We start from the raw sequence: 19,625 nt of genomic DNA, 5'->3' as shown, positions 1-19,625 counted from the left end.
GAAACTACGAAAATAACATAGTAACATAGTATCTACGGTTGAAAAAAGACAATTGTCCATCGAGTTCAACCTATTTGTGGTCTCCTATGCAGGATTATTTGGTCTAAAAATTTTTGACTGATGCTGATGTCTGCCGTTACGTTTTATCCCTCTTTTTATAATAACTATAGTGTATGACTATGCACCATAACCCTGGATGTCCTTATCCATTAGGAATTTATCTAACCCATTCTTAAAGGTGTTGACTGAGTCCGCCATTACAACTCCCTCAGGCAGGGAATTCCAAACACGTATCGTCCTTACCGTGAAAAAGCCTTTACGCCGTATTGTGCGGAATCTCCTCTCCTCTAACCTGAGCGAGTGTCCATGAGTTCTCTGTGTTGATCTAACAAAAAACAGGTCCTGCACAAGATCTGTGTATTGTCCCCTTATATATTTGTAGATGTTGATCATATCCCCTCTTAGTCTCCTCTTTTCCAGTGTAAACATGCCTAGTCTTGCAAGCCTTTCCTCGTATTCCAGCGTCTTCATGCCCTTAATTAGTTTGGTCGCCCGCCTCTGAACCTTTTCTAGCTCCAGGATATCCTTTTTGTAGTATGGTGCCCAGAATTGTACACAGTATTCAAGGTGTGGCCTCACTAGTGATTTATATAACGGGAGTATAACAGTCTCGTCCCTAGCATCAATTCCTCGTTTTATACATGCTAATATCTTATTAGCCTTCTTTGCCGCAATCCGACTTTGGGTACTACTGCTTAGTTTGCTATCTATGAGGACACCTAGGTCATTTTCCAGTACAGAATCCCCTAATTTTACCCCATGTAGTATGTAGGTGTAATTTTTGTTCTTGTTACCAGAGTGCATTACCTTACACTTGTCTGTATTGAAGCGCATTCTCCATTTTGCTGCCCATGCTTCTAATTTAACCAAGTCATTCTGAAGCGACTCAGCATCCTCCTCCGTATTTATATCCTTACACAATTTGGTATCATCTGCAAAAATTGACACCATGCTCTCTAGACCTTCTATTAGGTCATTAATGAAAATATTGAACAATAGCAGTCCTAATACTAAGCCTTGTGGCACACCACTTAGCAATTCAGTCCAATTTGAAAAAGATCCATTAACCACAAGGCGCTGCTCCCTATTATCTAACCAATTTTTGATCCAAGTGCATATTGTGCTTCCTAGCCCTATTTCTTGTAGCTTGTAGATAAGTCTCATGTGCGGTACAGTGTCGAAAGCTTTGGCAAAGTCTAAAAAGATTACATCCACCTCTTCACCCTGATCTAGGTTTGCACTTACTGTTTCATAAAAGCCAAGTAAGTTGGTTTGACAGGATCTGTCCTTCACAAATCCATGTTGATTCCTTTTAATGACCTTATTGACTTCAAGGAACTTCTGAATAGTATCTCTTAGAATACCTTCCAATACTTTCCCCACTATAGATGCAAGACTAACTGGCCTATAATTACCTGGTTCAGCTTTACTTCCCTTTTTGAATATAGGCACTACTGCCGCTATACGCCAGTCTTTGGGAACCATACCTGATATTACTGAATCCTTAAAGATCAAAAATAGCGGTTTTGCAAGTTCAGAATGAAGCTCCATTAGAACCCTTGTGTGAATTCCATCGGGACCCGGTGACTTATTAATCTTTAAATGTTTTAATCAGTCACAGACTACCGCCTCGCTTAAATAAGTACCTATCAGTGGGATATTCTCATTATTGAGATTGTGTGTTAGTCCCTGAATTGGGTCCTCTCTAGTAAATAGTGTTGAAAAAAACTAATTTTCTATGTCATTATCATTTTTGCTTAAGACTCCCAACTTGTCTTTTAAAGGTTTGCTGAGAAGGTGCGAGAAATCTTATTGGGCGCTGGAAAGAAAATGGGCAGCCTAGGGTACACCTCTGGGGTTTTCCTCTTCCCCCAAAAAATAGAACAAGAAATACAGGTATAGAGTGGTGCAACCAGGGCGCCCTCTTCTGTGTGAAGACCAAAGCAATGATCCCCTTTAACCAATTAAATAGTGAACACAGTTGAAATATGTTGATATGAATTCCAATGAGTATCACATAAAAACGTAAAATTTAATACAATGAACATTCACATACATAGAAGTAAAAGCATACCATGATGGTAAGCTAGGAGCCGCAGGTGTTATATGAGGCAGGGTGGTCAAGAAATACACCCTGCTCAGGCTCCTAAGCTTACTGATGGGTCGTGAACCCCTGGATGGATGTTGGTAAATATTCAAAACAGCTCAAGTAACAATTCAAATAGTGTTGGAAAGCATACCGGAGAGGTAGCTAAGGAGCCGCAGGTGTTATGATAAGCAGGGTGGTCCAGACTTCACCCTGCTCTGGCTCCCAAGCTAACCACAAGGCAGATGTCCAATAGATGAAAGGTTCGAGTTCCTAATGGATCCAGATATCCAACGCGTTTTGAGATATCCAATCTCTTCCTCAGGGCTTGATGGTGTTACATGTCTCCAGAGATGGCTTTTAAAGATGGTGGGAGGGTGGTTCCGGGTCGTAGGTCACTGAAGCCGGAAATGATCCCAAAAATCTTCTTTGGCAAAGTCTGAATCCTAATTGTGGTGTTATAGTGCCAGTGCTCTTATGGTGAGCATAAGGTGCAAAATTCATAGTTAATTGATGAAAACTAATGAAAAAATGAAAGAAGCGTCTGGCCGGGCGACCGGAAGTGACCCGGACCGGAAGTTGAAAACCGGAAGTGACATCGCGGCGTGAAAGGCCGTTTTTACAACATGCAGAGCCTAAGATAGGTGTAATAAGGGTAGAAGTGGACTTAAGTATGCATGGTGGGAGTATGCTCCTAATGGCAGTGGTCATAGTGGTCACGATGTTCAGCCGAACGCGCCGCTCCGATGCCGGGAAGTGACGCGGCGGTTTGCGTTCCACCGACCGGAAGTGACGCGGTTGTTTGCGTGTCACCGACGGGAAGTGGTGGGGAAAGCAGCTTGGACGGCGGCTGTGAGCTCCAAGGATATTTATAATAATAACAGTGGAGGAATGTGGGTGATTTATAGATGGAGATTGTTTAAAAATGAGTGAGGGTCGAGGAGTGAAATGTAGTTTAAACATCTAAAGGTTAGAATAATGGTGGTTAATGATACTATAGTAGGTGAGTGTTAAGCTAGGTGTACATGACCCCCCCCCCCCCACCCCGCAATATAATGATCCATAATGATGATATTGAAGTCCTTGTCCGTTAGGCACATAATGTGCATAAATACAAGGTTATCTCATCTGAATAAAAAGTCATGTCGTCTCCAAAGTTGTCCATAATTGGTCTTCATTTCAATTAATGCTCCATAGGTCCCCGTGATAAAGAGAAATAAAGAAAACAAAATGAGTTAAACAATACCATGTGTGGTATCTGGCTGAAGTACATGTTGACTGATGAACTACATGGGCTAATACAAGAACCACTTAAGTTCAAAATCTTTTTTTAGACCTTTGGGACACATGGACTGGAGTTTGTAAATCAATTTCATTTCCGCCTTCGCAAGGTTTTTTTCTGTATTTCTGTTGCGCCAGGTGGATTTTATGTGCTGTAGTCCCAAAAATTTCCTTATAGATGTGTATGAACAATTGTGTTCAGATTTAAAATGTTCCGACAGATTGTGTGTGTGGAGACCTTTTTTATGTTGCGCAGATGTTCACCAAGTCGTGTTTTCAATGCTCTCGACGTGCGTCCAATGTATACCTTCCCACAGGTACATTCCACTAAATACACAACGTTACTGGTGTGGCAAGTGATGAAATCCTTGATTTTAAAGTTAGTGCCATTGACGGTGATTTCTGTGTATTTAGATGTATCGGTTTTGATTAGTCGGCAAGGGAGACAGAGTCCGCATCTGTGGAAACCACTTGTTCCGACGAGATTATTGTTCTGGGGTAAGGCGCTTCGGACTAGTTTGTTCTTTAAATTTGCTGCCTTACGGTAAATGAACGTGTTTTTTTTTGGGATGATGTTCTTTAACGTGTCGTCCATGCATAGTAGGTTCCAATGTTTTCTGATGATGAGTTCCATTTTTTTGTATTGGTGGTCATACCCTGTAATGAACGACCATTGTGAATGATTGGGGAGTTTTTCATCGTTTTTCTTGTTTCTTGTTGTGGATGAGAGAGGTCCTATCTTTATTCATTGTTTCTGTCTGAATTATTTCCAAATTTTCAGGTTGATAACCTTTTTCAATGAAGGCGTTTTTTGAGTTCGTTAATTTGGGACCTGCATACAGTGTCCTCACTGCAGTTTCTCCTTATCCTTAGAAATTGGCCCTTTGGTATGCCGTTGAGCCAATTTATATGGTGCTCACTCTCTTTACTGATGTAATTGTTTGTATCCGTAGGTTTCTTATAAGTTTTCGTTTGGATAATGTCATCCTTGATATATATGGTTAGATCCAGAAAATTGATTTCAGTCTTGCTGTTTTCAAATGTGAGGACAATATTTCTATCATTTTGATTGAGATGCTCGCAAAACAAGGTTAGACTCTCCCTGTCCCCTCTCCAAAAAAATATCACGTCGTCGATGTACCGGTTCCATATTAATATTTTATCCTTCCAAGGGTTCTGTTGGTATATGTTTTCATGCTCCCAGTGGGCCTGGAAGAGATTTGCAAAACTGGGTGAAAATCGCGTACCCATTGCGGTACCTCTCTTCTGAAGGTAGTAATCCCCCTCGAAGAAAAATAAGTTATTTTTCAGGATAAAATCCATGGACTCGATGATGAAAGATTTTCTGGCTTCTGAGAACTCAGTCTGGTCCAGGAACCAAATTGTGGCCTCTATTCCTTTCTGGTGTTCGATGATGGTATATAGGGAAGTGACATCTGCTGTGACCATGATGGTCTCACTATCCCACGGTATTCCTTCCAGTTTTTTGATGGTGTCACTCGTGTCCCTCAGATGCGATGGATTCTTTGTTACTATAGGTTAGAGTTCATGATCGATTAGCCCATGTAGTTCATCAGTCAACATGTACTTCAACCAGATACCACACATGGTATTGTTTAACTCATTTTGTTTTCTTTATTTCTCTTTATCACGGGGACCTATGGAGCATTAATTGAAATGAAGACGAATTATGGACAACTTTGGAGACGACATGACTTTTTATTCAGATGAGATAACCTTGTATTTATGCACATTATGTGCCTAACGGACACGGACTTCAATATCATCATTATGGATCATTATATTGCGGGGGGAGTCATGTACACTTAGCTTAACACTCACCTACTATAGTATCATTAACCACCATTATTCTAACCTTTAGATGTTTAAACTACATTTCACTCCTCGACCCTCACTCATTTTTAAACAATCTCCATCTATAAATCACCCACATTCCTCCACTGTTATTATTATAAATATCCTTGGAGCTCACAGCCGCCGTCCAAGCTGCTTTCCCCACCACTTCCCGTCGGTGACACGCAAACAACTGCGTCACTTCCGGTCGGTGGAACGCAAACCGCCGCGTCACTTCCGGCATCGGAGTGGCGCGTTCAGCCGAACATCGTGACCACTATGACCACTGCCATTAGGAGTATACTCCCACCATGCATACTTAAGTCCACTTCTACCCTTATTACACCTATCTTAGGCTCTGCATGTTGTTAAATCGGCCTTTCACGCCGCGATGTCACTTCCGGTTTTCAACTTCCGGTCCGGGTTACTTCCGGTCGCCCGGCCAGACGCTTCTTTCATTTTTTCATTAGTTTTCATCAATTAACTATGAATTTTGCACCTTATGCTCACCATAAGAGCACTGGCACTATAACACACCACAATTAGGATTCAGACTTTGCCAAAGAAGATTTTTGGGATAATTTCCGGCTTCAGTGACCTACGACCCGGAACCACCCTCCCACCATCTTTAAAAGCCATCTCTGGAGACATGTAACACCATCAAGCCCTGAGGAAGAGATTGGATATCTCGAAACGCGTTTGCTATCTGGATCCATTAGGAACTCGAACCTTTCATCTACTGGACATCTGCCTTGTGGTTAGCTTGGGAGCCAGAGCAGGGTGAAGTCTGGACCACCCTGCTTATCATAACACCTGCGGCTCCTTAGCTACCTCTCCGGCATGCTTTCCAACACTATTTGAATTGTTACTTGAGCTGTTTTGAATATTTACCAACATCCATCCAGGGGTTCATGACCCATCAGTAAGCTTAGGAGCCTGAGCAGGGTGTATCTCTTGACCACCCTGCCTCATATAACACCTGCAGCTCCTAGCTTACCATTATGGTATGCTTTTACTTCTATGTATGTGAATGTTCATTGTATTAAATTTTACATTTTTATGTGATACTCATTGGAATTCATATCAACATATTTCAACTGTGTTCACTATTTAATTGGTTAAAGGGGATCATTGCTTTGGTCTTCACACAAATACCACGGAAAGAGGGCGCCCTGGTTGCACCACTCTATACCTGTATTTCTTGTCTTTTAAAGGGCCTATACTCTCCTTCTTTAATCTCTTGCTATTAATGTATTTAAAGATTTTTTTAGGATTCGCTTTGCTTTCCTTTGCTACTAGTTTTTCAGTTTCTACTTTAGCCGCTCTTATTTCCGTTTTGCATATTTTGTTACAGTCTTTATAGTGCTGAAATGACTCCGCTTCCCCGTCAGATTTGTATTTTTTAAACGCTCGCCTTTTCTTGCCCATAACAAATAAAAACTCACAATTAAACCATTTTACACAATTAAGAACTGTACTTTTTTTTTATTACAGCATAAATCTAGATTGTAAAATGTGATCTATTCTGTAATAAAATAGTCACATTTATAATATGGGAACAAAAGCTTAATTTTGATAAACTGATATAAATTTTTGTATTGTGATAAAAAAATACCTAAAAACGCCACATCATTTTTTTTAAATTTTAAATCAGTCACTCAATGTAATTATGATCAAATGAGGATTCTGAAAAACAAAAAAGGGGTATCTGAGGTAGCTCAGAGCCTGATTCAGAGATGTATGTAACTCAATGTTAAGGCACATGGCATGAGATCTGCGCATGTGCAGATCTCGTTCTGCAACGTCACTTGCAGTGCCCTGGATGCCACAACCTGACAGGCTGCAACTGTGTGGGGTCGGTGGGTAGCAAGGGGGCAGCATTTGACAAAATGGGGGAATCTCAGCCCTTATTTTGTAGGGGTGGTCTTCAGTATGCCGCCGGGATCCCGGCGACCAGCATGCCGGCGCCGGGATCCTGACAGCCGGCATGCCAACGCATATTCTCCCTCTTGGGGGTCCGCGACCCCCCTGGAGGGAGAACAAATAGCGTGGCGCACGTAGCGCGCCACCGTACCCACAAGGAGCTCATTAACGCTCGCCCAGCTGTCTGTATGCCGGCGGTCGGGATCCCGGCGTCGGTATGCTGGCCCCCGCGATCCCAGCCGCCGGCCACTCATACTCATTTTGTAGACATGCCAAAGTCAGGGTCTGTGTCTTCCAAGCAGATTTACTGGCCTCTGCAGCGTGATTTCACCAGACATCCTGAGCAGCGACGGCACGTTATACCCCTTTTACACTCGCAGAAAAATCCCGGGATATTGCACGTGAACGCGCATCATCCCGGGATTCTTCTCAGTGTAAATGGGTACAGGGACAATTTCCCGGGACGAGCATCCCGGGATTTCATCCCAGGTCAAAAGCAGGGTTGAACCCGGGACCGTCCCGGGAAGCTGCCAGTGTAAACGGGTATACCGGGTCAAGGCGACCCGGCACCCGTTCTCTTCATAGGAGGAGGCGGTGCTTGGAGAAGATTATCTCCAAGCACCGCCTCTGGGAGACTCGGCGGTGACGTCACTGACCCGGCAATATGCCGGGTCAGCCCGCTAATGTGAAAGGGTCATTCCCGGGAATGTGTCCCGGCAAATATACCGGGACACATTCCCGGGAATGAACTTTCCTGCGAGTGTAAAAGTGGTTTAACCTGTATGGCCGGGGGACGTGCAGCACTTTTCTCCCTGCCCTCCGGGTGACTGATGGCTGACATCACCAGGGGTGAGGCTTAGATCTGCCTGCAATGGGGCCGGGGCTTGTGAGCGCTTCCTATGGGAAGTCACTGACACTGTAAAGCAGCCCCTGCAGGTAGCAGATTTTGCTGGGAGAGTAAAATCCACCACTGATCCTGAGTAACATGAGATTACACAGTTTCCCGATCCTCGGACACAGCAGCATATGACACAAGTCTGCAGTGGGCATCTTAACTAAAGACGCCTCCTGTGGATTTTGCATATTTTCTGTGCGCAAAAACACCGGCGGTGCAATTAGCATCCACCTCTGAATCACCCCCTTAGTTTCATTTGGGGACATATTTTTTTGCTTTGTGACATTAAATTATGGAGGTATTTGTTATCAGAAGGATACTATTCAAAACTGGACCCCTTAAAAGTACATTTCCTGCCCATTATACAATAGGCATATGCTTTTAGTCTAGTTTGATATGCTTTGTGTAACCAGCCCTTTTACCGGGGTGGGTGAATGGAACGTGCAGCATCCAGTAGATGGTCATATGACATGGCAGCTCTTGTCCTCAGGCACAAGTAGTAGTGGATATGGGACCATCCCCAAAGCTGTTTGCATGCCTTTCCGAGGATCACAATACGCTAGTAGCATACGTTTTAACACCAGTGGGTAAATGGCTTCAGCCTTATTTGCTTGTAAACAATTAGCACTTTCTCAGTTGTGAACAATTTGACACATTTTACAGTTGTGCGTATTCCAGCATATTTTCGCTATGACACTCAATGTAACATTAAAACACTGTCCCAAATGAACAGTGCTATAAGGAACACTTAGCAAGATAAAACACTTCTTATTGACAAGGCTCCTGCGATTACTCAGCCTGTAATGAAGATGTTTGTCAAACCTAATTAGCTCTGCAAACATTATCAATTTGTTTATTTTGCTTAATACATGAAGAAGCCCACAGAATTAATCATTATTAGTCTATTAGTGCAAAATGTTAATTATAATGAATAGTTTTATAGCAAATTGCATCTAGGTAATGTTCATAAACACTTGTCTTGTATACAACGTGAACATATAAAGTCCGACAGGCCGGCATTGCGTTAGGGCTGTGATTCATGATTATAGTTACTTTTGTTTGTACGTGTCTATTAAGAACGGTATCCGGTCTGAAAGTCGACACTGCCTAGGTCGACAATGTTTTGGTCGACAGGCACTAGGTCGACAGTGATGGAAGGTCGACATGGTTCCTAGCTCGACATGTTTTATGGCGACAGTTCAGAAGGTCGACATGGGTTGTTCACATTTTTTTTCTTTTTTTTAACTTTTTCATACGTAACGATCCACGTGGACTACGATTGAGGATAGTAACCTGTGTCGAATGCAGCGGCAGTGGAGTGAGGCACCTTGCCCGAAGTTCGCTTGCCATGCGAGGGGACACGGTGCACTAATTCGGCTTCCCTGTCACTGTACGGAGTAAATGACACCAAAAAAAGTTAAAAACTCATGTCGACCTTGTGAACTGTCGACATAGGACATGTCGACCTAGGAACCATGTCGACTTTCCATCCCTGTCAACCTATTGCCTGTCGACCTTCAGTGGTCGACTCAAACATTGTCGACCTAGATGGTGCCGATTTGATGAACCACACCCATTAAGAACATGGAGCCTGACTCAGAGATGTACGATAATGCCATCACAGCTGCGGATGTGTGCAAAAGGCGTCTCTGACCCGCCATTGGATGCACATGTCACTAACCCTATGGCTGCATAGCATGGCCAAAGGAAGTAAGACACCCGAGACATTTCTGCTGCACACGGGATCACAAGCTGCAATGCACCCCCAAAATGATCACGACATCCCTGCATTTTTAAATACACTCCCCCGTTACCTCCCTCAACCGGTCCCTGACTATCAATCACTTTGTAAGTAAATCCCCTTCGGAGCATGCACGTGCAGATCACTCAACTGCGAGAGAAACAGGTTTTGTACATCTCTGAAATAGGCCCAGATGAGCAGCTTGTACCATAGAAAATATAGAGGACATCATCTTACCGGTATCAGTATGTATTACCGATGGTCGGAATGCCGGGCGTCAGTATACAGACAATGGCATCCCGGCCGCCAGTATGCCGGCAGCAGGGTGAGTGCTAGAAACCCCTTGTGGGCTCGCTGCGCTTGCCACAGGTTCTATTCCCGCTCTATGGGTGTCTTGGACACCCATGAGATGGCAACAACCCCAGTGAGCCGGGATTCCGGCATCTGTATCCTGATCCCACCTGCCTGCAATTTAACTGCACTCCATCTTACCAAATGACTGATCTAAGCCGGGTCAGCCATTAAAGGACAGAAACAGCAAGATAGTCAGATGTCAAAACAACAAATATTATATATATAAGGGATGCAACCCCTTCCTCAGACAACCTGACAGTGAAATACAGTGAGCATTTATAACACAAATTGGCGCCACTTACCCCCACACTTAAACGACTCTCAGCTGCGTGGACCACGGCGCTCCCGACCCTCCCCTGTCCCGCACGTCCGGCATCGGCGTCACGGCCAGCCCGGAAGTAGCGCCATCAGGCTTGTCGGTAACCATGGGGACGCGCTGAGAGCTGAAACAACAAAACAGAGCATAATATGACACTTCTAAATTAGTGATGAGCGGATTCGGTTTTACTCGGTTCTCAAAACCGAATCTTATTGGCTCACTGCTGTCACGTGTTTTGGATAGCCAATAAGATTCGGTTTTGAGAACCGAGTAAAACAGAGTAAAACCGAATCCGCTCATCACTATTCTAAATACAACATATAAAGTGAAACAATCGGCACACATATACAACAGCTCTCAATCTGAGCTAGAGTGTGCCAGTACAAACAAAAATGTGCAATATAAAAACACAGCAAAAATACAGCAAAAATACATGATTAAAATATTAAAACAGGTCGATGTACTGCCCACATTTAGAGTTCTAATGTATAGGCATAACAGTTAAGCAACGCTTAGGCTAACAAATCTCGTTCTAAGTTAATATAAAGATATGTGAAATCGCCTGGCACAGTTGGATCATCATAACAGAAAGGAACAACGTCCATTAAGGGTAACTATAGTGCGGGATCAGGTTTAACAATTTCCTCATACAAAGTTGATTAATCCCAAGGACTCATTTAACCCCCTAGGGGCTAAGCAATCTAAGCGGAAAATCCACCTAGATTCTAGTTGGAGCAACTTTTTCCCCCTATCGCCCCCTCGTCTTGAAGCTGGTACATGATCAATGGCCCTGTATCTGAGACTCGCCAGACTATGCTGGTGTGTGACAAAATGTCGTGCCACAGGTTGCTCACTGGTCCCCACATTCAGGGCCGCCCGAATGGTGGACCTGTGTTGGGTTAATCGAACTTTCAGTTGGCATTCGGTTTTGCCCACGTAATAGAGCCCACATGGACACACTAACACGTAGACAACAAACCGAGACGTGCATGATAATGGCCACCTAATTTTTAATCGTTGGCCAGTATGTGGATGTGGGAAGGTCTCACCAACCAGAAAAAAGGAACAGGTCGTTCCTGCTTAAAAAATGCTTGGATGTGGTTTTAACATCAAAACCCGTTACATCAGTTTTGACCACCAGATCTTTCAAATTTATGCCCCTTAAGTAACTGAGCATTAACTTGCTATTTTGAAAATACTTCAAGTCAGGATCGGATGTGACCATTTGCCACATCCCCTTGACCTGTTTAGACAAACCCGGGCTACTGGAATTAAATTCCGTCACCCATGGTACAATGTCTTTGGATAATGTTTTAGAACGGTGCCTCTTCTGTTTCTGAAAATTGCACAAAGCTCTCTCTCGTGCTTTTTTCAATTCTGGTAAAGAGTAACCTCTTTCAGTGAACTTCAACACCATTTCCTCAAGTTGTAACTCACGTTTACCAGGGTCAGTATTATTTCTGCATACCCTGAGTAACTGTGAGTAAGGCAGGCTGCGGATCATCGCTTTAGGATGAGAACTCTCAGCCTGGAGTCAGTGGGTTTTTTATATAAAGATGTATCCAACTTTCCATTTTTCACCTGAATGAGTACATCTAGATAACAAATCTCAGTTTTACTGGAGCTCCAAGTAAGTTTAATGGGGCTATCTGAATTGTTTTGTCTATTAACAATCTCGACCAATCTCTGTATGTCATCTTTCCAGAAAATTAGGAGGTCGTCAATATAACGAAAGTATAACAATATTGATTCTGAAATTCTTGCATCTTCAAAAAACAGGCCTCTCCCCACCTCCCACATATAACAATTGGCAAACGACGGGACCACAGGGGACCCCATCGAACAGCCTGTTAATTGTTTATATAACCTCCCATTAAACAAAAAGTAATTGTGTGTTAATGTGAAGGCCAATAACTCTACGAAAAAATCCACATCTGGACCAGTATAGAGCCTGTTTCCAGTGATTAATCGTCTAACCGCCTCCAACCCCGCCCCATGGGGGATACATGTATAGAGGCTGGTAACGTCAAGAGTCACCATAGACGTCTCACTGGAAACCGGTCCCAACAATGCCAATCTATCTAACAACATGCTGGTATCCTTTAGATAGGAAAAGGTGTCTTGAATGCATGGCTGCAAGTAGGTGTCCAGAAACACTGCTATCTGCTCACACAGAGACCCCCGAGCAGAGATAATAGGTATCCCCGGAGGCCTCTGTGCGTCCTTGTGAATCTTGGGGAGTGTATAGAATAATGGAACCACAGGCCATTTTGTAGACAATTTGTCGCTAATTACCTGTGATATCAACCCCTCACTCACCGCTTGTTTCAACAGTGTATCTAGCTCCAGCTTAAAGCCGGGAGTAGGATCCTGGTCCAAAAGACAATATGTCCCACTGTCACTAAGTAACCTATCACATTCTGTGACATTTTGTGGATCCATTCAAATGGAAAGTTGAGTCGTTTAAATTAGCACGTTCATTGAAGATCAAGGAACACTTTTCCAAACAATGCACTTTAGACTCTAAACCACCATTGCCTAGTCTTATCTCCAAACTTGGTAATCGATCCAGGTTTGATCCACAGTCAAATAATGCTACACTTAAAACCTTCCATAGGTTAATGGAAAATGCCATTGGGATCAATGCACCGGCTGTGAAACACAATCTTTCTAGTGAAGAATGACAAGCACTGAGGGACTTGCAGCAGAGGATTGACATCATCTTGAGAGCCGCAGAAAAGGGGGGCTCAATCGACATTCAGGACACATCCTTTTATGTCACAGAATGTGATAGGTTACTTAGTGACAGTGGGACATATTGTCTTTTGGACCAGGATCCTACTCCCGGCTTTAAGCTGGAGCTAGATACACTGTTGAAACAAGCGGTGAGTGAGGGGTTGATATCACAGGTAATTAGCGACAAATTGTCTACAAAATGGCCTGTGGTTCCATTATTCTATACACTCCCCAAGATTCACAAGGACGCACAGAGGCCTCCGGGGATACTTATTATCTCTGCTCGGGGGTCTCTGTGTGAGCAGATAGCAGTGTTTCTGGACACCTACTTGCAGCCATGCATTCAAGACACCTTTTCCTATCTAAAGGATACCAGCATGTTGTTAGATAGATTGGCATTGTTGGGACCGGTTTCCAGTGAGACGTCTATGGTGACTCTAGACGTTACCAGCCTCTATACATGTATCCCCCCATGGGGCGGGGTTGGAGGCGGTTAGACGATTAATCACTGGAAACAGGCTCTATACTGGTCCAGATCTGGATTTTTTCGTAGAGTTATTGGCCTTCACATTAACACACAATTACTTTTTGTTTAATGGGAGGTTTTATAAACAATTAACAGGCTGTTCGATGGGGTCCCCTGTGGTCCCGTCGTTTGCCAATTGTTATATGTGGGAGGTGGAGAGAGGCCTGTTTTTTGAAGATGCAAGAATTTCAGAATCAATATTGTTATACTTTCGTTATATTGACGACCTCCTAATTTTCTGGAAAGATGACATACAGAGATTGGTCGAGATTGTTAATAGACAAAACAATTCAGATAGCCCCATTAAACTTACTTGGAGCTCCAGTAAAACTGAGATTTGTTATCTAGATGTACTCATTCAGGTGAAAAATGGAAAGTTGGATACATCTTTATATAAAAAACCCACTGATAGGAACACCCTCCTTCGGGCTGAAAGTTCTCATCCTAAAGCGATGATCCACAGCCTGCCTTACTCACAGTTACTCAGGGTATGCAGAAATAATACTGACCCTGGTAAACGTGAGTTACAACTTGAGGAAATGGTGTTGAAGTTCACTGAAAGAGGTTACTATTTACCAGAATTGAAAAAAGCACGAGAGAGAGCTTTGTGCAATTTTTCAGAAACAGAAGAGGCACCGTTCTAAAACATTATCCAAAGACATTGTACCATGGGTGACGGAATTTAATTCCAGTAGCCCGGGTTTGTTTAAACAAGTCAAGGGGATGTGGCAAATGGTCACATCCGATCCTGACTTGAAGTGTTTTGAAAATAGCAAGTTAATGCCCAGTTACTAAAGGGGCAAAAATTTGAAAGATCTGGTGGTCAAAACTGATGTAACGGGTTTTGATGTTAAAACCACATCCAAACATTTTTTAAACAGGAAAAATGGATGCTTTAAATGCTTAGGATGTACGACCTGTTCCTTTTTTCTGGTTGGTGAGACCTTCCCACATCCACATACTGGCCAACGATTAAAAATTAGGTGGCCATTATCATGCACGTCTCGGTTTGTTGTCTACGTGTTAGTGTGTCCATGTGGGCTCTATTACGTGGGCAAAACCGAATGCCAACTGAAAGTTCGATTAACCCAACACAGGTCCACCATTCGGGCGGCCCTGAATGTGGGGACCAGTGAGCAACCTGTGGCACGACATTTTGTCACACACCAGCATAGTCTGGCGAGTCTCAGATACAGGGCCATTGATCATGTACCAGCTTCAAGACGAGGGGGCGATAGGGGGAAAAAGTTGCTCCAACTAGAATCTAGGTGGATTTTCCGCTTAGATTGCCTAGCCCTTAGGGGGTTAAATGAGTCCTTGGGATTAATCAACTTTGTATGAGGAAATTGTTAAACCTGATCCCGCACTATAGTTACCCTTAATGGACGTTGTTCCTTTCTTTTATGATGTTCCAACTGTGCCAGGCGATTTCACATATCTTTATATTAACTTAGAACGAGATTTGTTAGCCTAAGCGTTGTTTAACTGTTAAGCCTATACATTAGAACTCTAAATGTGGGCAGTACATCGACCTGTTTTAATATTTTAATCATGTATTTTTGCTGTGTTTTTATATTGCACATTTTTGTTTGTACTGGCATACTCTAGCTCAGATTGAGCGCTGTTGTATATGTGTGCCGATTGTTTCACTTTATATGTCGTATTTAGAAGTGTCATATTGTGATCTGTTTTGTTGTTTCAGCTCTCAGCGCGTCCCCATGGTTACCGGCAAGCCTGATGACGCTACTTCCGGGCCGGCCGTGACGGAGGAAGTGCGGGACAGGGGGGGCTCGGGAGCGCCGTGGTCCACGCAGCTGAGAGTCGTTTGAGTGTGGGGGTAAGTGGCGCCAATTTGTTTTATAAATGCTCACTATATTTCACTGTCAGGTTGTCTGAGGAAGGGGATGCGTCCCCGAAACGTTACTTGTACTTTTCAATAAATACTTCACTGGGGGAAGTTTTTTCATCACTTTACAAGTCTGCGAGTGCCGCCTGCAATTGCCTGCTATATGTCGGTGGGTCATCGTGCCCACAAGGAAGTGCACCACAGCAAGTTATCCCAGAGGAGTGCCGGGGCATACATTGGATATAAATAAATATATATATATATATCTCCTTATGAAGCTGCTGTTATTATATCTGCTGCATGATACATTTTTATTGGCTGTAGCAAGGAGCCATATAGCGCATAATCACCTGCCGCTAATGAAATCATTCCTGCAATGCCGACTCGTTGCCATTTATAATTATGCCAAATAACGTCACCATGCAGCTGAGAGAGAGCCCTACTTCTGCACTTTGTAACACAATGAAATAAATGAGAGACAACGCGAGCGTCAGTAGCAGCGTCCCCGCAGACCTGAGCTTTCAGTACATAAAAAGAATCAAAACGTGTGGAGACCGCGTGTATAACACCAGCAATCCAGATCAATAACGCAGGGAAAATGTTCTCATCAGATTCAACATTTCTCTACTTCATATCGCCCGAGGCAATAAAAATACGTCATTATTTTCATTAACCTAATTTACTGCAAGAGCACAAATACTTAAAAGAAATCTTGACATGTTCACTACATTTTGTATCTAGGCTGAGAAATGTGTCTACAATGGCATAACACACATATATTTAGAAATGTATATATGCATATATATCTGCTAAAACTCTGCAAAGAAGCTGGCATTAGCGAGCCTAGTGTGCCCTTATTTGCCTGCAGGTCTCTGACTTACCTTTTCAGTTCTGAATGCAAATACGTGGCCAGTTTTGTGGTTTCTTCTAACTTCTTCACCAGCTCCTTCTTTTTTTCTTGAAGTTTTAACCTGCATGAAATACACACTGTTTAAACACAAAGCCGCCAATTATTCTAAAGGTTTTATTAACTTAACATTGTGCAAAGCGTAACTGTATTATGCTGCACTGCACAGATTCCAACATAGACAGAGGAGAAGAGTGTGGAAGCACAAGACGCGCTAAATACATAGCGGTGTCAGGAGAACTACATACCTCTCGGCAAGTGCTTGGCTGGGCGTGCTTTTCACAGTCAGGAGGTCCTCTTCCAGCCGCCTCCTCTCTGCTTCCAGCTGCTCCATCTCGTCCTGAGTGCGTTTTCTTGTTGTTACAAACTGGAGTTCCTTCAAAAGTTCTTCTTTCTCATTAATTAACAGAAGCTTTTCTTTCTCTATGTCCAATGCCCCAGGCCAGGCCTCGCTGTCCAACTTTGCTAGTTCTATCTTTAAGTTGGCCATACTGCAACACAAGGAGAAGACCAAATAAACTGAAAGTGTGCGCAATCGTCAAAGACAGGGCTTGTTGATGGATGGGATAACAGTATATTAAACTGTCTAGAAATGTTTTGCCCACAGTTCACACGCTATATGATTATCCAGACAAACTGCTGGGAGTAAGCTGCCATGCTTTTCAAGGCTTCACAAAAAAAGGTGTTATTAAATAACAGAAAATCAATTCAAGATGTATTTTAAACCTTTGAATGCAGATTGCTTAAAAACACAAATACACACACACAAAATACCCTGCTACATAGATGTAGGTTAAAAAAGAAAAAGGAAAAATACATATATACAATAATTAAGCACCATCGCAGAGAACTCAAACAATCGAAGGCAGGTTCTGGGGCTATTTTGACAGCAACTACTTAGAAAAGCAAAATGACAGATATGCTCCAATTACCTAGCAGCAAACACTTTTAAAATACTCAATTACTTAGAAAATCCACTAAGAAAGAACACAGGATGAATAGAAAGAAAGCTCTGCATTTATTTAGAACAAATATTTGCAGCTTTGATTCATGTTTCTAAATAACGAAGTTTAGGAACATTCAATAAAAGGGAAAAAGGAGCTATGGTACTGTAATTTTTATTAATGACATCACTGCAATGTAAGACTACTGATCAGATATGTGCGACACAAATTGATTGCAGTGATTATAAACCTGTTAGTGCAGCAAACACCATATGCCTTGCAGATGGCTAGAGTATTACTAGATATTTATAACATCTGCTCTCCCACCTCAGATCTGCTGTTATTTACTTTGATAAGTGGAAACCACTACACACCTCAAACAACAAATGCAATTTTTCCCCATTTGCAAAAGTTACAATTCTTTAGGGTTTTCTCCCCTCTGGACATTTTCTTGTTACAGTGCAAACTTGTGCTTATATGTTTTTGTTGTGTTTAAAACAATCATATGTGGGGGAGGGGGGGGGGGGGGGGGGGGCGTTCTGCTGCATAAGCCATAACACATACCCAAGTTTACATGTGACCTACTCACGGGGTAGGGAGGACCAAATATGGGAGCTGAACCAATATTCAATCTGTCATATCACTGCTTCACGCTGGAGGCAGATGTACTAAAGAGTGGAGAGTGATAAAGTGGCACAGAGATAAAGTACCATCCAATCAGCTCCTGTCATCAAACACAACCTGTAAGATGGCAGTTATGAGCTGATTGGTTAGTACCTTATTTCTCTCTACTTTATCACTCTCCAAGGCTTGGTACATCTCAGCAGATGTTATCAGGTCCTACAGAACTGATAGGCTGAACACTGGTTGTTTACACTGTGAGATGGTGCTAGATATGAGTTCAATCTTTTTAAATGCTCAAAATGACCGGTAATTCCATTGGGCCAGGGGACCATTCAAACCTGCAGGTGTTCCATACTGATAAATGTGCCTCCGGTCATTACACAGCCTCAGCTGTATGGCACAGAATTTACGCATGCCCCGGTGTGGAAACATAAGGGTGTATCGCCAGATTACAGGTAAGATTTTTAATTGTTCATAACGCCACCCAAAATACATTTCTAAAAAAGATTCTTGTGGACATTTTGCTAAAATAAAAAGTTCTATAAACAATACAGTGACCATGGTAACTAGAATGATTGGAGAGGCACTTGTGAACCGGAATGATCAGTGTTTACCATCTGAAAATTTGGAGTAGAAGCCATTACTAAAGATTACAATGGTACAGAATTAATTTACAGTAAAGGCGGCAGCTCATAGTCAAAATATTTTCTCTTTTATGTATTGTATTTGGAGACTCCCCAAACTCCTGATACACAGAAAATAATATTTAAATATTTGAAAAATAAAAATTCAACTATATTAAATAAAAATGTATTAACAAAAAGCAATGTTATGAACAGTTGTTTGAAGGGAAAAATCGTCAGTTAAGTGGTTAATACACTATACCATAGCAACCAGACACTTGCAGCTATTGTATAGCTAGTCCTGCCGATGATTGCTTGCTGTGTTTTGGTGCATATTTTTCATCTTTGACATGAGCCTTATTATTACAGTATGACTTACCCCCTGATGTTACCTACCTACTTCCCCACTCATCGTATCTGCTCGTACTCTCTGTACCTCACCTTCTATCAACTTTACTTCACTCCCTCTTACCCCATGCTTACATTTCTTATTTCTAAATGCTATATATTCCTTTAGACGCAAGCTCATATGGTATTCAATTAGTAGGTCGACAGTCAATACGCTGACAGGGTCAAAAGGTCAACATGTTTTTTTTCATGATTTTTAGGGGTAGGAACTTGGGGAGAATTAGGCTGCCAGAGGGGAGGGTTAGGGTAAGACTCTGTGTGGAGGGATAGGCTGCAGAAGGGGTTGGTTAAGGTTAGGGACCAGGCAGAGAGATATGGTTAAATAACAAAAAACCCAAAAACATGTGAGGACATTTTCTGTGTTTACCATTTGCATGTTGACATTTTGACCCAGTCAACCTAAGTAACATGTGGACCTTCCGACGACCATCAGGTGTGAATGTCCACGTGGTCGATAATTTAATCCACACCAGTTCACATAGGCAGACACCTCTATAT

The 19,625-nt window shown here is 42.6% G+C and overlaps 1 protein-coding gene across 1 annotated transcript in view; it reads right to left on the bottom strand.

Moving 5' to 3' along the window:
* Positions 1–19,625, bottom strand: part of WWC2 (WW and C2 domain containing 2) — a 214,134-nt gene that overhangs the window by 161,678 nt on the left and 32,831 nt on the right. Inside the window, exons 4-5 of the mRNA XM_063920687.1 lie at positions 16,777–17,019; positions 16,503–16,592 (exon numbers count right to left, since the gene is read on the bottom strand). Of these exons, the coding sequence (XP_063776757.1) occupies positions 16,503–16,592; positions 16,777–17,019 (333 nt within the window). The remainder of the gene's footprint in view (positions 1–16,502; positions 16,593–16,776; positions 17,020–19,625) is intronic.

This window comes from Pseudophryne corroboree, chromosome 1, assembly GCF_028390025.1.
Source record: "Pseudophryne corroboree isolate aPseCor3 chromosome 1, aPseCor3.hap2, whole genome shotgun sequence".
NCBI lineage: Eukaryota > Metazoa > Chordata > Amphibia > Anura > Myobatrachidae > Pseudophryne > Pseudophryne corroboree.
Note: the sequence above shows the minus strand (reverse complement) of the source record. Positions and strands in the feature narration are given on the sequence as shown.